At 38.7% G+C, this 19,128-nt stretch overlaps 1 protein-coding gene across 1 annotated transcript in view; it reads right to left on the minus strand.

Annotated features, from left to right (window-relative positions):
• GLT8D2 (glycosyltransferase 8 domain containing 2) overlaps positions 1–9,734 on the minus strand; it is a 17,908-nt gene extending 8,174 nt beyond the window's left edge. Inside the window, exons 1-6 of the mRNA XM_080394016.1 lie at positions 9,610–9,734; positions 7,622–7,666; positions 6,139–6,234; positions 4,774–4,942; positions 3,082–3,199; positions 929–1,013 (exon numbers count right to left, since the gene is read on the minus strand). Coding sequence (XP_080250142.1) covers positions 929–1,013; positions 3,082–3,199; positions 4,774–4,942; positions 6,139–6,234; positions 7,622–7,640 — 487 coding nt within the window. The 5' untranslated portion in view covers positions 7,641–7,666; positions 9,610–9,734. The remainder of the gene's footprint in view (positions 1–928; positions 1,014–3,081; positions 3,200–4,773; positions 4,943–6,138; positions 6,235–7,621; positions 7,667–9,609) is intronic.
• Between the last annotated feature and the right edge of the window lie 9,394 nt (positions 9,735–19,128).

Genomic DNA, 19,128 nt, shown 5'->3' on the forward strand with positions numbered 1-19,128 from the left:
TGAGTGATTGCCTTTACATCACTTTTGTTTTCTTCTGTTTTCTTCAATTTATCCTTCACTTATTGAACAATTATTTGGTTTATGTTGACCCTCAAGTTTTCTTCCTTTTATTCTTCCTTTTCTGTTCCCCCACCCCACTGAGGGTGGGGATGCTGGGGGAAGCGAGTGAGCAGCTGTGTGGTGCTCAGCTGTCCACCAGGGTTAAACCACAACACTGATTAAAAAACGTTCTAAAATAACATGAAAACAATAGGATAAAACAAGGGACGACAACTCCTCTGCAGAGAAAAAATACATTGGGAAACTGAAGAGAAAAAAACCCCATAAATTAACCTTTAAAAAAAGAATTGCTCCTCTAATTAGATTGGGGGGGGGCAGATTTTTCAGGATTTGAATGTCTACTAACTGCTCCCTTTTTTTAGGAACCCTGAAATCTTTGATCATGATTCTGCAAATTGCTACGGATTCTGAGCTGAAGATGCTCAAAATCATATTTTGAATGTCTGGAATTTTAACCCTCTTATTTGAGTACGTTCCTCCTGTTCTCAAGAACAGCGATTCTGGATAAGGAACTGGTAGCATCTGTGGGAATCTGGATACAAACAGGAAATGCACATCACATACTTCACAAGAAATATTGCAGCATCTAAGTGAAATACATGGTATCTTTCAGCCATTGCCCAGACTCAGTTAAAATGAAACCCATACAGACGATTTTGATCAAAATCAACTATTCAAAAGATATATATATAGAAGTTCTTCTTCAGACTTTCCTTTAAATAAACAGATCATATGTAGTTTTCCTGAATGCAACACTCCTAATAGCTGCCTTTGTTTCCATTATATCTCTTATTTCCAAATGACTGTAAAAGCTGCAATAACTTTGATTTTAACTCTGCTAGAAACCGCTTTTTGGATGACAGCTTACCTTGAACAATGATATCATCATCCAAATATATTACTTTCTCATGTTTCTGGATAAGCAAAGGAAGATAAAATCGAACGAAGTTCAGCTATTAAACAGAAAAAAAGGTAAAAACTAAATGGTAAAGCTGTTTATTGTAGTAGTCTCACACTTCTGTCTCTATCAACAATCACTTATAATTCCCCTTTTCATTGAGCACTAGCCAGCAATCATTGGCTTCCTTGCTCCCACTTTTACTACTATCTTTACTAGTATCTCGGATCCACTATTATTATTATTAATCCCTGTTTTATTTATTACAACCCTAACCAAGCAGCCCCAAACAGTTGCTTTTTCACAGAATCACAGAACCTTTTAGTTTGGAAAGGGCCTTTTGAGATCATCTTGTCCAACACCTCTTCTCAATCAGGGTTCGCCTGAGCAGGCTGCCAGTTTGGTTTTGAATACATCCACAGATGGAGATGCAACAGCCTCTCTGGGCAACTCGCTTCAGTGTTTGACCACTCTCAGCATAAAAAAACCCAAACAAACAAACTAAAAAACCAACCAAACAAAAAAGCTTTTTCTTGTGCCAGGAGGAAATGTCATATGTCACAGTTTCATTTGTGCCCATTACCTCTTGTCCCTCCCCTCAGGTATTTATACACATTGATAGGATCTTCCTGAGCCTTCTCTTCCGCAGGCTGAACAGCTTCAGCTCTCTCAGCCTCTTCTTATATAAAAGATGCTCCGGTCCCTTAATCATCTTTACAGCCCTGTGTTGAACTTGCCCCAGCAAGTCTGTATCTTTCTCGTACTGAAGAGCTCAGTACTGGACATAGTACTCCAGATGCAGCCTCACCAGCCTGAATAAAGAGGAAGGATCACCCTCCTGGACCTGCTGGCAATGCTCTTCCTGATGCATTTTTACAGCATATATCATACAAAATACTTCAAATTTAATAGTGTCATCATTCCACCCTGGAGGAATGATATGACTGGTGGTGCAGACTGGGATAACTTCTACAATAACTAAGAACACAGCAGAGGGAAAGGGGACTGAAAACATAAGAACAACCATACTCATTCGGATCGCTTTACCCAGCACCTGCCTTCAGAGTTGTCCTAAGCAGATGCTCAGTGAAAAAGAACAGATCAAGCATACAAAAAAGTTGCTCCAGGTGTTCTCCTAGCTTTCAGCTGTTTTCAGCTCAAGGGATTTCCTGAACCAGAGGTGATCTGCCCAAATATAAACTTCAGTCCTCACTGAATCCCTGTAAATTTTTACATTCACAAGACCTTTCAGCAAGGAATTCCAGAGGTTTAGTACTCATTCATGAAAATCACGCAACATTTCTTGTTTGTTCTGACTGTGACTTCTACTAATTTAATCAAACAGCCGTTAGTTTTTGCACTGGAAGAGACAGCGAGCAACCATCCCCCACCCAGTCCTCCATGCCACTCAGTTCTGTAGATCTCTGCTATTTTCATGCTAGAAGTCACATTTCCAGGTTGAACAGTTTTAATCCACTGACTCCTGGCATGAAATCTTTCCCATATATTAGAAATGTCAAAGGCTCAGCAAAGGGCTGCAAGAATAAACATACTGAAGAGACCTAAACATTTTCTGGGGGTGCTACATCTTTTTCAGATAAAGGGACAAAGATTACACATAGTATTTAGGATGAGGGAAAGCTAAGGATTTGTATTGTGGCATAATGATGTTCTCTGTTTTGATCCTTACTCCTTTCCTAATAATTTCTGACATCTGATTTGCCTTTTCTGACAGCCAGTAATATTTACATTAGTCATTAGCCTCTGAATTAACCCCGGACATGAGCAGAATGCAGCCCGCTCAGCATCACGGAGGCAGAAAGAACACTTAGTAGGTCTTCCCTCTAATGAACTGTGAATATGTTCTTGAAGATATGACACATTCAAATAACTAAGTTTATGCCACCAAATAATGAGGTCCCAACAGGACAGACAAGCTGCAAGGAGTTTGTTATAGTGCACTTTTCCTTCTTGAGTGAAGGTGTAGCGCTTGGCCCCGATATGCTTCTCTAGCTTATATCCCCACACCCGCCATGTAATGGAACAGAGATCTAGGACATTTTAAAGCCTGTAATAAGCATTAAAAACCTTGAAAATTTGTTACGTGGTGTTTATTTACTCACAGGCTGCAGTAGCTCAGGACGTGATGCATCTTGTCTGATTTTTCCTTTTAGTACCATAGGGTTGAATTCCACAACCTTAAATTTTATTTCTTTCAGTTTAGAACTTTCAATCCATTTTCTGTAATAAAAAAGAAGTGATAAAAGAAATACTGAGTGTGTGGCAAGTACTTCCAGAATTAAATTCACAAATTCACAGGAGAATAACAGACCCTGAAAGCCCCCTCTACCTATTCCATCCCAAGATAGAATCACTTATGTCTACAGCTACTGCACATAGGCATTTGTTTCACCTGTTCTTAAAATAAATGAAACAAAAAACAAAACCCAAAAAATGCAGCAAACACCCCACAGCATTTACAAAACCAGAGACTCCACATGTTGCCCAAACACCTCATCTTTCACCACCATTATCATTAGATATTTTTCTAAGCTTTCTTGCTATAGTTAAGGACCATTTTTTCTTATCCTATCTACCGTGCTTTTAAAGCAGAGATTAGCTTTCTCCCTTTGAAGTTTAATGTCCCTCAATATGACCTCCATATCACCTAAGTACATTTTCTTTCAATTAAACTATTTTTTTTCATTATTTTGTTGGATTTCTTGAAACCATTGCTTATTTTCTACTCTGATCTCTCTTCTAAATCTTTTCTGAAGGAACCTAAAACTAAACGCCACACTCTTTCATCAGCATTAATAGTGTCTGCAAGATCAGAAAAAGTTTCTTCACATCTCCTCTGGTCATATATGTCAACAAGTATGTCCACTATGATGTATAATTTTTTATATTTTTTTAATCAGTATTGTCAGATATCAGTCATAATTCTTTAGTTTTCCAAATGTATGCTACCTGCTTCACCCTGAGCCAACACAATCAGCTGTTCCCATCTGTACTACCTTGTCATTGCCTCTACTGAATTTCATCACATTTTACAGTTCATTTTTCCAGTTAATCACAATTAGTTTGTTTTCAGCTCTTGTCCTCAATATAACAATATAACTGCTCTTTTCTAGCTTCATGCCAACTGCAGATTCTTAAAAAACATTCTACATTCTGTCATCTAGGTTACTGATGAACTGGATGGGAAAAACTCACAGTCATTACATATTTTCACTTTGACACAAATTGCGGGTATGCAGGCTACAGAAGTGCAGTAGTCAAAGGTGAAAACTGCTAAGAAATTTGCTTTAATTTTGATTCACACCTTCCTCCTCTTTTAGACAATGTTTCCAAATTTTAACACCCAAACACACTTTCATTACAGGCTTTTTTGGGGCCTCTATAACCTTTAATACATCCTCTTAGCTGACATTAGCTTTAAACAGCAAGTTTTTCTACTCTGAAGCTTAAGTCACAGCACCAAACCAGAGGTAAGTGCAGTGCCATGAAGTGGGATTGTGACAAGTAAGCATGTATGTACTTACCTTACTACAGACTTTTCTGCAGCCAATCTACAAAAGGCAGAGGCACAGGTATGGGCATGGTCTGGCCATTTCGCACCCCTTTATACCGCTCAGTGCCTTCTGCAGGGCAAAACAGTCCTTTTACCTACACATAGAGAAACATGGGGATTGCTACCAACAGCACTACTTAAATAAAAAGGAGAAATGTTTCTCTAAAAAGTCCTCCAATGCTAAGGAGAACAACCACCTGGTCCTAACTACAGTATGAGACAAAATAAGGCAGGTAAATACCGAATATGTGGGATGGTAGTCTTCAGCCCAACTACGTAGAACAAAACATTAGCCTCTGTGTTGCTGTAGATGCTACTGATTGCTGCTATAGTTGCACCCATTCTGCCTGCAGCAGCACAGATTACAACTGGGATGTCTTCTTCCATTTCCTCAGGACTCTCCAGATCAACTACAAGAAACAAAACTATGCATTATAATAGAAAATTTAGAATCTTTTTATATGAGACTTGGGTCATAGAAATGAGTATGTAGTTCCATAAGCAGCGGAATCCTATCACAATCACCCTGTTTCCTTACCACATCCTATACAGATCTGCACCTGACAAGGCACAAAGCCTAAACTGTTGCTAATCCAGAACTACATGCATGTTGACTGGGCTGTTGGGTGCCTCCAAACAGAATATATAACAGAGTTCTTGTCATCTTCTACTCAGCAGGGGCACAACTCAGCCTGTCCTCCATGCAGCTGCTTATTCACATGAAATCTGAAGAGATCTGAATACCTTTGAGACTTCAGCTTCTCAGTTATATTTAGTACAAATTGAACTATAGGTTCCAAAATTATCAAAGGAAAGAGGTAAGTGGAAGAGATGGTGCAATTGCATGAGCTTCAGCTTCACTTCTTTGGGAAGCAGGCTAGAAAGCAATAGAGCAAGATCTTGTGCCAGCAGGAAGCTGCTAATGAGAAAAGAAAAAAAAATCTAAACAGTACTGAATTAGTTCATATCACTGCTAAGGAAGGTTTTTATCCCTAGCACTGATTAAGTTACAAAACTTACTTGGATATATTTATACTGGTTAAAACATAGCCACTAAACTCCTAACAGCCCCTACAAAAATATACTGAAAAAAATGGTTTACGCTAAGACAACTTGTTATCTTGGGAACTGTAAATAAACTATTAGTATAAACATTTAATATCAGTCCAACCATATCAGTCCTAGCAGGTTTGTGTCACTATAAAAATTCCAGCAAAAACTCGTGCTGTAAATTATATTAAGATCTGATGATCTATCTGAAATTAATAGGTAGGTCAAGAACATTCCCAAAGGGGCAATTTATGATCAAAGTTTATTATCACTTGACAACTCCAATACTGTTCAGCACAAATAAGGATATATTCCACTTTCCATCTACATAAGTGACATCTGGATTTTTCAATCAGAATGACAATTCTTAGTCATTACTATTGATTCAAGCCATTCAGAAGCAAAAAAACTCCACATCTCAGACTACATGCAACAGTGGGAGTAGCTCATCTACTTCAGGGCTAAAGGGTTCAGTAAGACAAAAAGCATTGTTCAAATGAAGAGATAAAGGATATAAAACAAGAACATAGATGAAACAGAAGTGCAAGTAATTTACCTGTTTCATTCTTTAATGCAGATGACACCTGGTGAACTTTGTTATACAGAATGGCACACAGAGTTAAGACAAGAAGTAACAGTAAGATCTGGTTGACTGAAACAGAAGGGAGAATTTGTTAACAACCAGTATAATAGCTAATTCCCAAGTACCTTTTTTTAAAAGATCCAATTTACAACCAGTACATATCTTAACCTGCATTTGCTGTGTTTATCAAATTCTCCTTTCTCTTGTTATTTGAACAAGCTAAAAATTTCATGTTAAAAACAGGTATCTCTCTGTGTTACAGTAATTTCCAACTATCTGATTTTCATGGATAATTTTCTCACTATATCATTAAGCTCTCAATATATATGGTTTAACCATACCAGGAAATTCACATTTCCAAATTTTACCAGGAGCCTATAACTTTTTTTTCCTTGGCAAGTTTGTTGTCGGTTTATCATCACAGGTCTTCATGAGTTAACTTTTTTACCTAGCCCTTTCCTTCTCTTGCATTTCCCTGATAAAACTTCAAAAACATGGGAGATTTTTTTTCTATTTCAATGTTCAGATCTTCAAGGTGTATTCGAGCAAAAATACTAGAAAAACAAACACCGCATGCTACTGAAAGCAGAAATGTTCCAAAATATTTGAAAATCCATAAAAATTTTGACATGGTTACTTTAATTAGTAAAATCAAAAGAAAGCATGCAACAGCAAAGACCTTACTCTGTATTCTGATTTGCAGTTCCTAGCAGTCTGTCTTGTACATGTTTAGGTCATTCAACATAAACTAACTATGACAGTTCACTGAGTACAACAAGGAAAGAATACATTGCCATCCTCAACAGTTATTTTAATTATGGGAATTCTTTGTATTGGACTACGTTGTTACTTTTGAACCACCACCAAAGGTATTTAAGGTGTACAAAAAAGCAAAGGGAACAGATTTTTGAACTGTTTCAATTAAAAGGGCTGACTAACCAGAACCGGGAATAAGAATAAATTGAAATTGGTAAACATATGTTACCAAACCTACACTAATTGAAACCAGCTGAGGAAACAGGCATTGACTTGAGAGAAATTCTGGGTGCATACCTGAAGGCACACACCAGTCCATTTTCAGAACCCCAAGTTTCTTGGGGCCACACCTCAATTATGAATACAAACAGCATTAATATGCAGAGCTCCGTAAAAAAGTCAGGTTAAATGCTCTACGTACAATCCACATGAAACCAGCAACTACCTGCGCTCTTGGTGGGAAATTCCAGACCCCCCCCAGACTCATGCAATAAAGCAGTGAGTAATTTAATGGCATTTATGACCATATTTCTCTGGCTCAATTAACAGGAAAAGGCTTATTTGTATACTTAAACACAATTTAGCAAAACTAGAACTATAAACTTGCATGCAACTGTGACAACAGTTGCATGAGAAATTGCATTTGAAATTTCTGTCCTCTTTTAAAAATATGTATTTTAAATGTTTTAATCTCTCTTACTTTTCTTTAAAAGAGCCATGTGTCCTGCTGGATGAGAGCTGTGATCTGTGGTAAAATAAAAATATTAAAAATAATTTTTAAAAAGTGAGAGAGGAAAAAAAAATCATTAATACCTGCAGTGAAGACTAGTTACTTATTTCAGGGACAAGGTTTTGCATCATCAAATTTTACTGTTGACCTGGTAAAAGTAAAATGGAACTCTATCTTTGTAAATAACTTCTTTTGAACAAATATATTCTGGGCTAGAACTATTACATATTTTAATTTAAGCTACTACTAATATGTTGAGAAGAACAGCATTTTAATAAATTCCATCCAATCAACTACATCAGTAACAACTTAATAAAAACATTTTAAAGTAAGGGGCAAAGAACTATTAAAACACCCACTGATGCAATTTGTAAATACATTTATCTCTGATTTCACGTAAAACATAACAACAATCACAAATACTAATTTCTTGTTGGAGTATGTTCCCAACATATGGGAACCTTAAACTGGAGCAGTGTCTTTCAGTCTCTTAATTTCAGAGCAATAGTGAAAATATTTTCTAACAGCAGTATCCTTCCACTAACAGTAAGGGGGGAGTCTGTGCAATGTGGCCTGTATTTAAGCACACTATTTGTCATGCTGAAGAAAACGAAGTAGCCTTCCCTAAAATTGTACTGCCAAAGCAGCCTCAAGAGTGGCAACGACTTTGTGCTGGAGAGGGCAGAACGTAACTCCTAAAACGCAGGACTATGGGAAATGCAATATTCACTTGGATTCTGGACCCAAAACTATGTTGGGGGGATGGGACGTGACAATACATGGGATGGGACGGACACACAAGCAAAACAAACCAACAGGAAATAACAGCACCAGAAGTTGGAGTGGGGGGGAATACAACTATGTGATCAGCCTTTAGAATATGGCAGCTTTATATAGGACAGGAACCAATTTTTCCTGATTCTATACATACAGATATGGACACATTACAATATAAGGATGTATGACAGTTTCTGTGCTCACATAAAAATTAAGTTTATTCTGATTCCTTGAGAAGACGGACAGACCAGCAAGAATTCTTGAGACCTGAGTCACAAAACGGACCGCCTCTCATTGGTTAATGCTTAAGTTCAGGCAGCATCCTAAATTAATTGCTACTTTGACTAATACGTTAAATAACAATAAAAATATAAAAAAGCTAAGATGTGGCTTTATTTGCAAACCACTTATATTTGCACGTATTTAGGTCCCAACAGATCACTAAATCAGTGAAAGAAGAGTATTTCTGAAAGTCCTTCTGCAGCTGCAGTATTTATCTACATTCCAGCAGCCCACTTTCTTCATGTGGCATTAATTTACAGAGAGAGGAAATAAAGTTTATCAGTCAAAAAAAAACCCACTGCTGAGAAAGCCCTTCTCTCATACGTTATGCACAAGTATTGTCTTCTCATCCATTTGAAAAGTTTACTCATTTATATAAGCAGAGAAACAGAACCCCGTAGACTCTTGAACTAACTTTCTAACACCACTTTAGCTAATCACAATCTTCCACTGATTTCCATAGAGCTGACCGCTATCTTTTAATTAACATTTATAATGACAGTCACAAAACAGTACTGACGATCGCTGCAAGATTGAAGTTGGATAGCCACAGTTTCATGGTATCTTCAGAAATGACTAAATCAACATAAACTGAACCAGTTTAAACTCTGAAATACAAACACAGACACTCTTACACAAGCTTGAGTTCTAAAACTACAGCATTCCTAAGCCTCAGAAACTCAGATTGATTACCCCCTGATTTTTAAGGCAAGAGAGGAATATTTGTTCCCCTGCAAATATTTACTCAATTTTTCCTGACTGTAGACATCAGTTCCTGGAACCTGGCAGTCCCTAACTTAGTTGCCAAACCCTGCAACAAAATGAGGGGCTGCATAAGGGAAAGCTCAGAAACAGTGACATTACTGCTCAGATATTTCCTGCTTAATTAGTCTTTTTACCTCTTCAAAGCAGCACAGTATTCGGGACTCCTCTCTCCTGAAGAGCTGTAGAGCTATTTACTCGGATCCTAGATAGCCCACAGCTGTAAGCACTCTTGCCAAAGCTTCCTTGACCATCATCCTCCTTTGAAGTCCCCCGCACAAGGGCCTTACAGGGCACAGTAACAGTTTTAAGATGTAATTCCTTTTTCAAACTCTTCGAAGTTTACTTTGGAGTTGTGCTGGTTTTCTTTTCTTTGCTGCTGAGGAATAGCACAGAGTCCAGACACCGCACTGGAGGAATGAGAGCTCACAAACCACTTCCAGATGTGCAGAACGATGATGCAGCCCCAGATTTGGCAAACTTGCCTCAGAGCTTCAGCTAACAGATTGCAAACAAATCCCGTAAGACAAAAAGTCTTAAGGGGGTGGAGGAAAGAGAAGGAAACAAACCTTTCCAGAAGTTACTTCAACAGTCTAGTTGCAGGTTATGTTTCTAGTCATTATTATGAGAACAGAACTAGCATGCAAGAGCCGAAGTACAACATGCCAAACTCAAAGCCAAAGTTTTTACAATGTCTGTTTGCAGAGTTCACGCTAGTCAAAAGCTAAGGGAAACTTGCAAAACTGAACTCTGAACATGCGTTTTGACTTTAATAATCTCATTTCCAAATCTTTGAGCAGTTACAAGAATCTGAATACACAGGTTTGGTTTAGATTCAAAGGGACCTTAGATCAAGGAAACAGCACATGTTGATACTCTGCCTCCTAAGCTGTCCTGGAATACTTTTACAGTTTTATTTTTACACTACTTCTTTTTTTACATTTCTTTCCCTCCCTTTTATATGATAAACCACTGTTTTGACACAAGACTGTCATGATTACTGAAAGGAATAATAACATTCAATTCTAAACTGTTTTTCACCATTTTAGCGTGAGGCAGCGCAAAACTTACATGAGTATTGTTGTTCCATTTGCAGGAACTGAAAATGTAGGGTTTCAACTGTATGTCTCACACATGCCAACACTGTATTAGCTGTGTATGACTTTGTACAGAAATCCGTCTTTTGCAGAGCTGCTTGAAGGGAAAATGAAAGAGCTATATATACAGTTATGTGCTTCAAGAAGGTAGCCACAACTATTACTATGGTATTTAAGCTATATTAAGTGTGTGTTCATCAGAATCTACCTGTGTTTTCTTCATCTCCCTTGCATTTCTACATGCATCCTGAACAGATCTAAGAAGCACACAGCTGTACGAGTCTGCAGCATTGTGACCATCTGCTTCACCTGGCAGCAACCTCTGGGTTAGCAGCAACCCAGCAGCACCTCCTCCGTGTTTCCTTCAGCCTCACGTGTTTATATTCTCACTTAACACCCCTCTCACGCAGGGATGAGAGCAGCTTCTGTCCTGCAGAATGAGATCTTCGGGTTTACTCAGTTCATTTGCTGTTAACTGTAAGACTGAAACCTTAATGTTTAAACTGATTTAAAGAACAAAGTCAAAATTTCTTAGTGACTAAGTATCCTTTATTGGCAGCGCTGGATGCACGGGGGATCCTTCCGCCTAACGTGCATGTCTAAAGTAACTAACTATCTTATATTTATACAATAAAACAATGAATATTCCATTGACACCTATACATATTCATTACCTAACCCCGCCTACTCTCGCTTCGTATGTTAATTAGCTTATCAGTCCTTTGCGCTTGCGCAAATTCTTCCAAGAATTGTGGGCAGGGGTCTTCGGGACGTGGGCGGTGGTCTCTGCGAGGAAGGCCACAGGTCTTCCTCATGGTGTACTTTTCACCTTTTGCCTGGTATGTGATGATCTTGCAAGTTTCCAGTGTTCTTATCAGTCTGAGCTAATTTATGTCCTTGTCGACCATCTGTTTCTTCTGCTTGTTTCTTTTAGTCGCTCCCTCTAGATAACTTATAAACAGGCCCCTTGTTAGAGAAAGTTAGAGAAACAGACTCCTTCTTTCATCAGTTATTTCATTATTTCTTTCTTTCAGACTATGGTTACATGACCTAATTACTATACCTACGTTCTTTGAGCAAATATAAGTTCTTAGCCTTTACAGGGCTGTACAGAGGATTTCATAGCAGCTTTTGTTATGCAACTACTAGTTTCATCAGAATATATTTCTTATATTCATTATATTTTAACTACAAGGTTTATTTTATCCCAAAGTGAATTCATACAATATCATTCCCCCCTTTTCTAGGTACAAGCAAATTCCTTTGCATCATATGTATCTACTTGCTTCCAAACACCAAAGCATACACCTAAATAATATACATACAAATATTACAAATATTATAAAGATAATTATTACAACAAAAATCTGCTTCAACCATTGAAGGTTAGGTAACCAAGAAGTCAACTTGTTCCATATTTCTTCAAATCCCCAAGAAAGATCATCTTTTGTAATCTTGTGTAATACTATGGTTTGTTTCCAAATTTCTTCTAAATCAGTGGAAACTCTTCCACTCTGATCTATGTATATACAACAACTGGTATTAATAATTGTACATACTCCTTCTTGAGCAGCCAATAATAAATCCAAAGCCATTCTGTTTTGTAATACCACTTGTGACAAGCTAGATACTTCTATTTGCTGTGCCTTTATAGCATCGATTGTTTTGTTTTCCAAGTTTTCTATCATTGCTGATATATTGACTATAGTCTTTTCCAGTTCACTTACCCCTAACCACAGTATAAACCATCGGGCAAAGCTATGAAAAGCACTTGGTTTTTCTATCAAAGGATTTTTAATTTCTCATCCAATTCTCCGAATATGATTTCTCAAGTATCCTTTTGACAAAGAATTATGTAACATCATGTTGGGAACTACTGCTCCTAAGGTACATGTTCCCATCCAGTTTTTCAGTAAAACTTTTTTGGGCCGTATCATTACACAACCAATACCATCCTCTTCCTTCCAGCACTGGCCAAGCTGTGGAGCTAACAAAAGTCGAGGTACCAGTGTCTAAAGTGGTATTACAGGAGCTTTGATTTCCCACATAAGTTACAGAATTGCAATCCAGTTTCCCTTGTCCCTTGGGTGGATTACATCTCTGAACACACGTATAGTATGACTCTCGAACCTTAGGGCTATTTACTTCTAATTTCAGAGTTTCATCATTTCCAATATTCCAAGAGGTATTTTCCCAAAGACTTTTCCAAGACTGATTCCTAGGCAATGGGATTCCGATCAATGATATACCCTTTTCTCCATACTTGGGAATATGTGTACATATCCAACAATCAGTTTTATTCAGAGTCTGAGAGATTCCTTGTACCAGAAATACATGTGTGTTCTTATTCCATAAAGTTAAGTACAAATTTGGTAGCCACCCGATTATAATTATGACCTGAAGAATCGCAGTCCTATGGGTCCTGTCGGGGTGACGGTCCATGATTTCTCAGGAGCTTTCTTCACTCTTGAATAGTGAATCCAAGCGGCTTGTTCTTTAATCTTGCTAGCTATATGAGTTGTCAACAACACTTGGTACGGTCCATTCCATCTCTCCTCTAGGGGTTATCCTGAAAAAGTCTTTATGTACACGTTATCCCCAGGTTTAAAGGGATGGATTGGTTGATCCAGTCCTCTAGCCCTAGTCCCTAAAACGAATTTATGTACTGTATTTAATTGTTTCTGAAGTTCAGTTATATAAATGTATAAATATTCTGATCCTAACTGTGCTAACTCTTCTTCACTAAATAAAAACTGATACGGTCGGTCTTCTGTATAAAATTTCAAAGGGACTTAAATTCTCTTTTACTCTAGGTTTAACCCTAATCCTAAGTAATGCTAAAGGAAGGGACTGAGGCCAAGACAAATGAGCTTCCTGCCCAATTTTGGTTATTTGTTGTTTAATCAAATGGTTCATTTTTTCTACTTGTCCACTTGCCTGTGGCCTATAAGGAGTATGTAGTTGTCAATCTATTTTCAAAATTTAACTTATCTGTTGCACCACCTGGGCACAAAAATGTGAACCTCTATCAGAAGACATTGTTCCTGGGATTCCAAAGCATGGTATTATCTCATTTAACAAGACTTTGCTTTGTTTGTTCAACAGGGAAAGGCCTCAGGCCATCCTGAAAATGTGTCAGTCAGAACTAGTAGATAATGATACCCCCCTTTTCTAGGGAGTTCTGAAAAATCAATTTGCCACTGTTGTCCCGGATAACTTCCTTTACCAATTACTCCAAGTTTTATTCTATTTTTGGTATTGGGGTTATTGTGTAAACAAATGCTACATTGTTGAGTTACTTGTTTTATCATTGTACATAGATTTCGTCCCACTAATGTCTGACTTAGGCTCTTATACAAAGTGTCAGCTGCCCAACGTGTTTTATTGCGTTCCGTAAGAACCGTAGGCCACATCAAATTAGAAGGTATTACTATGCGGTTATCTTTTAAACGTACCCACCCATCTGGTTTCATTTTACCTTTCAAGACTTCAATTAATTTTAAGTCCTCTTTTGTATAATTTGGCTTTTGGTTTGTGTATATAGTTTGGATCTTACCGTCTGATATTAAAGACAATGCCTTCAGTAATTTCAGCTATTCGCTTAGCCTCTTGATCTGCCAATTGATTTCCAATTTCAGAGTTGGCGTTTCCTTTTTGGTGTCCCCAACAATGCATGACAGCTACCTTTTCTGGTAGTTTTATAGCTTCTAGCAGTTTTAAAATTTCTTCAGCATGTTTTATCTGTTTTCCTTGAGCAGTCAACAATCCACGTTCTTTCCAGATTGCTCCATGAGCATGCACTACACCGAATGCATATTTAGAATCTGTCCAAATATTTATTTTCTTTCCCGCTGCCAGTTCCAATGCTCGCGTTAAGAGCAATTATCTCTGTTTTTTGGGCAGACGTCCCAGGAGGTAATGATTTAGACTCAATTACCTGTTGAGAGGTTGTTACGGCATACCCTGCCTTACGTTGTCCCTGTTTCACAAAGCTGCTTCCATCCATATACCAGGATTCGTCAGCATCTTCCAAAGGTTCTTCCTTAAGATCAGGCCAACTAGAATATACAGCCTCCATTTTTTCTATACAATCATGTGTTATTGCTTCATCCAGAGTTCCACTAAGAAAAGAAGCTGGATTTACAACATTCGTGACCACAATTTCCACATCATCTTGCTCTACTAATATTGCTTGATATTTTAAAAATCTCTGTAGTGAAAGCCAATGATTTCCTTTTTGCTCCAACACTGCTGAGACCGTATGGGAGACTAACACTGTCATTTTCTGTCCCATTGTAAACTTTCGAGCTTCCTGTATATTGATAACAACAGCTGCCATGGCCCAAAGGCATCCAGGCCATCCTTTACTTACTTCATCTAATTGTTTAGAGAAGTAAGCTACTGCTCATTTATAGGGTCCCAGTTTTTGTGCTAGTACCCCCAAAGCTATCCCTTGTCTCTCATAAGAGAACAGCCAAAAGGGTTTCAAGAGATCTGGTAATCCCAAAGCCGGGGCCTTTAAAAAAGTTTAAAAGCTTTTTGTGCTTCCCCAGTCCAGACTAATTTTGACTGGTTATTCTTTATCAATTCATACAGAGGTTTTACCATCAGTCCATAATTATAAATCCAAAGGCGGCACCAACCTGTCATTCTGAGAAAAGTTCGTAGCTCCTTTACCGTTTGGGGTTCTGGAGTCCGACAGATGACCTCCTTCCGTTCAGTTCCTAGTTCTCGTTGTCCTCCCGAAATTTCAAATCCCAAATAGGTCAGTCGTTGTTGAATCAGCTGGGCTTTCTGTTGGGAGACTCGATATCCATTTAAACCCAGAAAATTAAGGAGACTTATCGTCCATTGAATACAACTCTCTCTAGTCTCGACAGCTATTAGAAGATCATCTACATATTGTAACAAAGTTCCCTCAGTGTCTGGAGGCATCCAGGTCTCAAGTTCCTTTGCTAATTGGTTTCCGAAAATGGTGGGGCTATTCTTGAAACCTTGAGGTAGTACTGTCCACGTAAACTGTGTCTTCCTGCCAGAGTTGGGGTTTTCCCATTCAAAGGCAAATAGATTTTGGCTTTCTGTGGCTAAGGTTAGGCAGAAGAAGGCATCCTTTAAATCCAGTACGGTAAACCAAACCTGATTATTCTTTAATTTAGTCAGCAAAGTATAAGGGTTTGCCACTACTGGATGTATATCCTCGGTGATTTTATTTATGGCCCCCAAATCCTGAACCAGTCTATAACTTTTTCCATTTGCCTTTTTGATTGGCAATATGGGTGTGTTGTATTCGGACTCACATTCAACTAATAACCCATACTGTAAGAATTTGTTAATTATTTCTTTAATTCCTTTCCTATCTTCTATCCTCAAAGGATATTGTTTAACCTTAACAGGTTTCTCTCCTGGTTTTAATCTAATAATTATTGGGGTCACATTTTTTGCTTTTCCAGGGACTTCAGTGGCCCAAACTCCTGGATATACTTGACCTGTGATCTCTGAGGGTATTTCACTTTTAGGATCAGTTTGTATCAGTGCCAAGCTCAACACATTTATTAGTTGTTTTTCTCCTATCCTTAACTCCATTTTCCCTTTTCCAAAAACAATTTCTGCTTCTAATTGTTCCAACAAATCTCGACCTAACTGAGATTTTGAAGATCCAGGCAGATATAAAAACCTGTGTATCCCCATTTGTTTTCCCAATTTATATTTCAATGGTTTTAAGAAAAAGGCTTTCCCTTGTTGGCCAGTGGCTCCTATCACAGTCACAAAGTCTTTATCCTCTGGTATTGGTTTCTGGTTTAACACTGAATAAGAGGCTCCAGTATCTATTAAAAATCGCATCTCCTGTTCCAATTTCCCTAGGTTAATTTTAACCAGTGGATCCACTAGGGTGGATTCCCCTTCATTGGTCAGCAGAAATGTTAGCTATCACGGGTCGGGTCCCATTCAATTTCGGACACTCTCCCTTCCAATGACCTATCTCCTTACAATAGGCACACTGATCTGATCTTAAGGACTGTTGAGGCCCTCCCTGTCTTCCAACTCCCCGACACCTAACCCGAAGGGGGGGTTTTTGCTTTCTCAATGCAGCTACAGTAGCTGCAGCAATAGTTTGTCCTAATTTCTGTCTTTCATCCCCCTCCTGATTTCTAAACACCCTCCAAGCCTCTTCCACCAATCTTTCCAGATCTCTTATATCTGGTTCCTTCATTTTCTGAAGTTTCCGCCTTATATCCTCAGCGGATTGTCTTAGGAATAATGAAACCAGCTGTGATTTACCCTCCTCAGATGAGGGATCTAAGGTGGTGTACTTTTGCATGGCTGTTCTTAAACGGTCAAGAAATTCCGTGGGGGTCTCAGATTGTCCCTGTTTTATTGTATATAATCTTGACCAATTAACCGATTTTGGTACCGCATTTTCCAAAGCAATTCTTATCCATTCTTGGTATCTTTTTAACAATCGGTAATCACTGTCATCATTATAGTCCCAATTAGGGTCCGTTCTAGGCACGTGAACTTCCACTGTGCCTGGTAGAGCTCCCATTACTGTTTGAATCTGTACTTGTGTCCGAGCAGTTTTAATTACTAGCTGTTTTTCTGTCTCAGACAATGCAGCCAGCATTATTTCTATATCATTCCAATCTGGATCTAGGTTTTTCACAATTAGCTCAAATCTTTTAGCGACTGCCTCCGGATCATCTTGGTACCCTTTTACTGCTTCTTGCCAGGAATCTAACTCATCTGTGGTAAAGGGCACCTTTATTCTGGCAGGCCCGTTAGGTCCTATAACTTGCCGCAAAGGGGCTTGAATTACCGGCCCCACTTTGCTCCTTGTACGGGCAGTTATCGCAGTAAATTCCTTTTGAGCTAAATCATCTCTCGTTCCTTCAGCTCCCGTTTCCTTTCCTACACCGCCATCTATCTGCACAGGAGGTAGAGGCGAAACGAAATCCTCTATTCTTTCCTCTGGTCCGCTTAATTTTAAACATCTTTGTCCAATACTACATGCCGAACAACACCTCTTCAATTTCCCAGCCCCATCCTTCCTCATATCCTTTTCCATTGCCAATATTAAGGGATCTTGTGGTGCTAGGTTAATTCCACACCCCTTTTGCCACTCTGGGTGATTCCTCAGAGTGAAAAACATATCGGCGTACATTACTTCATCCCATTTTCCTTCTCTCCGTAGGAACATCATTAACTGTAACAAAGTATTATAGTCTATAGTACCGTTAACAGGCCACTTTTCTCCACATTTCAGCTTATAAAGTGGCCACCATCGATTACAATATTTTATCAATGTTTTCTTATTCATGTTCCCACCAGCAGATCCTCCAATATCCTTCCAGTGACTTAAAACACATCCTAAAGGACTTTTCCTTAAAATCCCACCACTTTGTTTTCCTCCCATTTTCCCACTTCACACTAACAGAATACACTTAACACTTACAAAATGCAACATGCAGGTACCTTTCTACAGCAACACCAAGAACCCACTATTACCAAGAACATAGCCAAAATCACAATAAGGATAATCAGAGTCAAATTTCCACACCCAGTAAGTCAGAAAACCGTAATAAGCAAGACCCTACCAAAGGAGCCCTATAGGCGAACTTGCCAGGCTCCAAACGGCAACTGAATGCCAACAAAACCAAACGTATACTTAAGGTGCTAGCCACAAAAGTATACACCACCCTGCAGAAGTTTTGTCTTCTGACTTATGGGTAGTTCCAAATGACCGGTCTACCAAACAAACAAACCAAAATAAAGAATACTGTCACTTACAGCAATGGGGTCCTTGTCTGCCTCCGCAGTGATCCGTTGAGTCAAGGAGTCCCTCCGGGAATTCCCGGGGGTACCCTAGGGAGTCCTATCCTCAGCGGGTCCTACAGCCCAGCAGAGAGGTGTCCCATCTGGGTCGCCAGATTGATTTAAAGAATGAAGTCAAAATTTCTTAGTGACTAAGTATCCTTTATTGGCAGCGCTGGATGCACGGGGGATCCTTCCGCCTAACGTGCATGTCTAAAGTAACTAACTATCTTATATTTATACAATAAAACAATGAATATTCCATTGACACCTATACATATTCATTACCTAACCCCGCCTACTCTCGCTTCGTATGTTAATTAGCTTATCAGTCCTTTGCGCTTGCGCAAATTCTTCCAAGAATTGTGGGCAGGGGTCTTCGGGACGTGGGCGGTGGTCTCTGCGAGGAAGGCCACAGGTCTTCCTCATGGTGTACTTTTCACCTTTTGCCTGGTATGTGATGATCTTGCAAGTTTCCAGTGTTCTTATCAGTCTGAGCTAATTTATGTCCTTGTCGACCATCTGTTTCTTCTGCTTGTTTCTTTTAGTCGCTCCCTCTAGATAACTTATAAACAGGCCCCTTGTTAGAGAAAGTTAGAGAAACAGACTCCTTCTTTCATCAGTTATTTCATTATTTCTTTCTTTCAGACTATGGTTACATGACCTAATTACTATACCTACGTTCTTTGAGCAAATATAAGTTCTTAGCCTTTACAGGGCTGTACAGAGGATTTCATAGCAGCTTTTGTT

The sequence above is a fragment of the Falco punctatus genome (genome assembly GCF_963210335.1).
Source record: "Falco punctatus genome assembly, chromosome: 6".
Lineage (NCBI taxonomy): Eukaryota > Metazoa > Chordata > Aves > Falconiformes > Falconidae > Falco > Falco punctatus.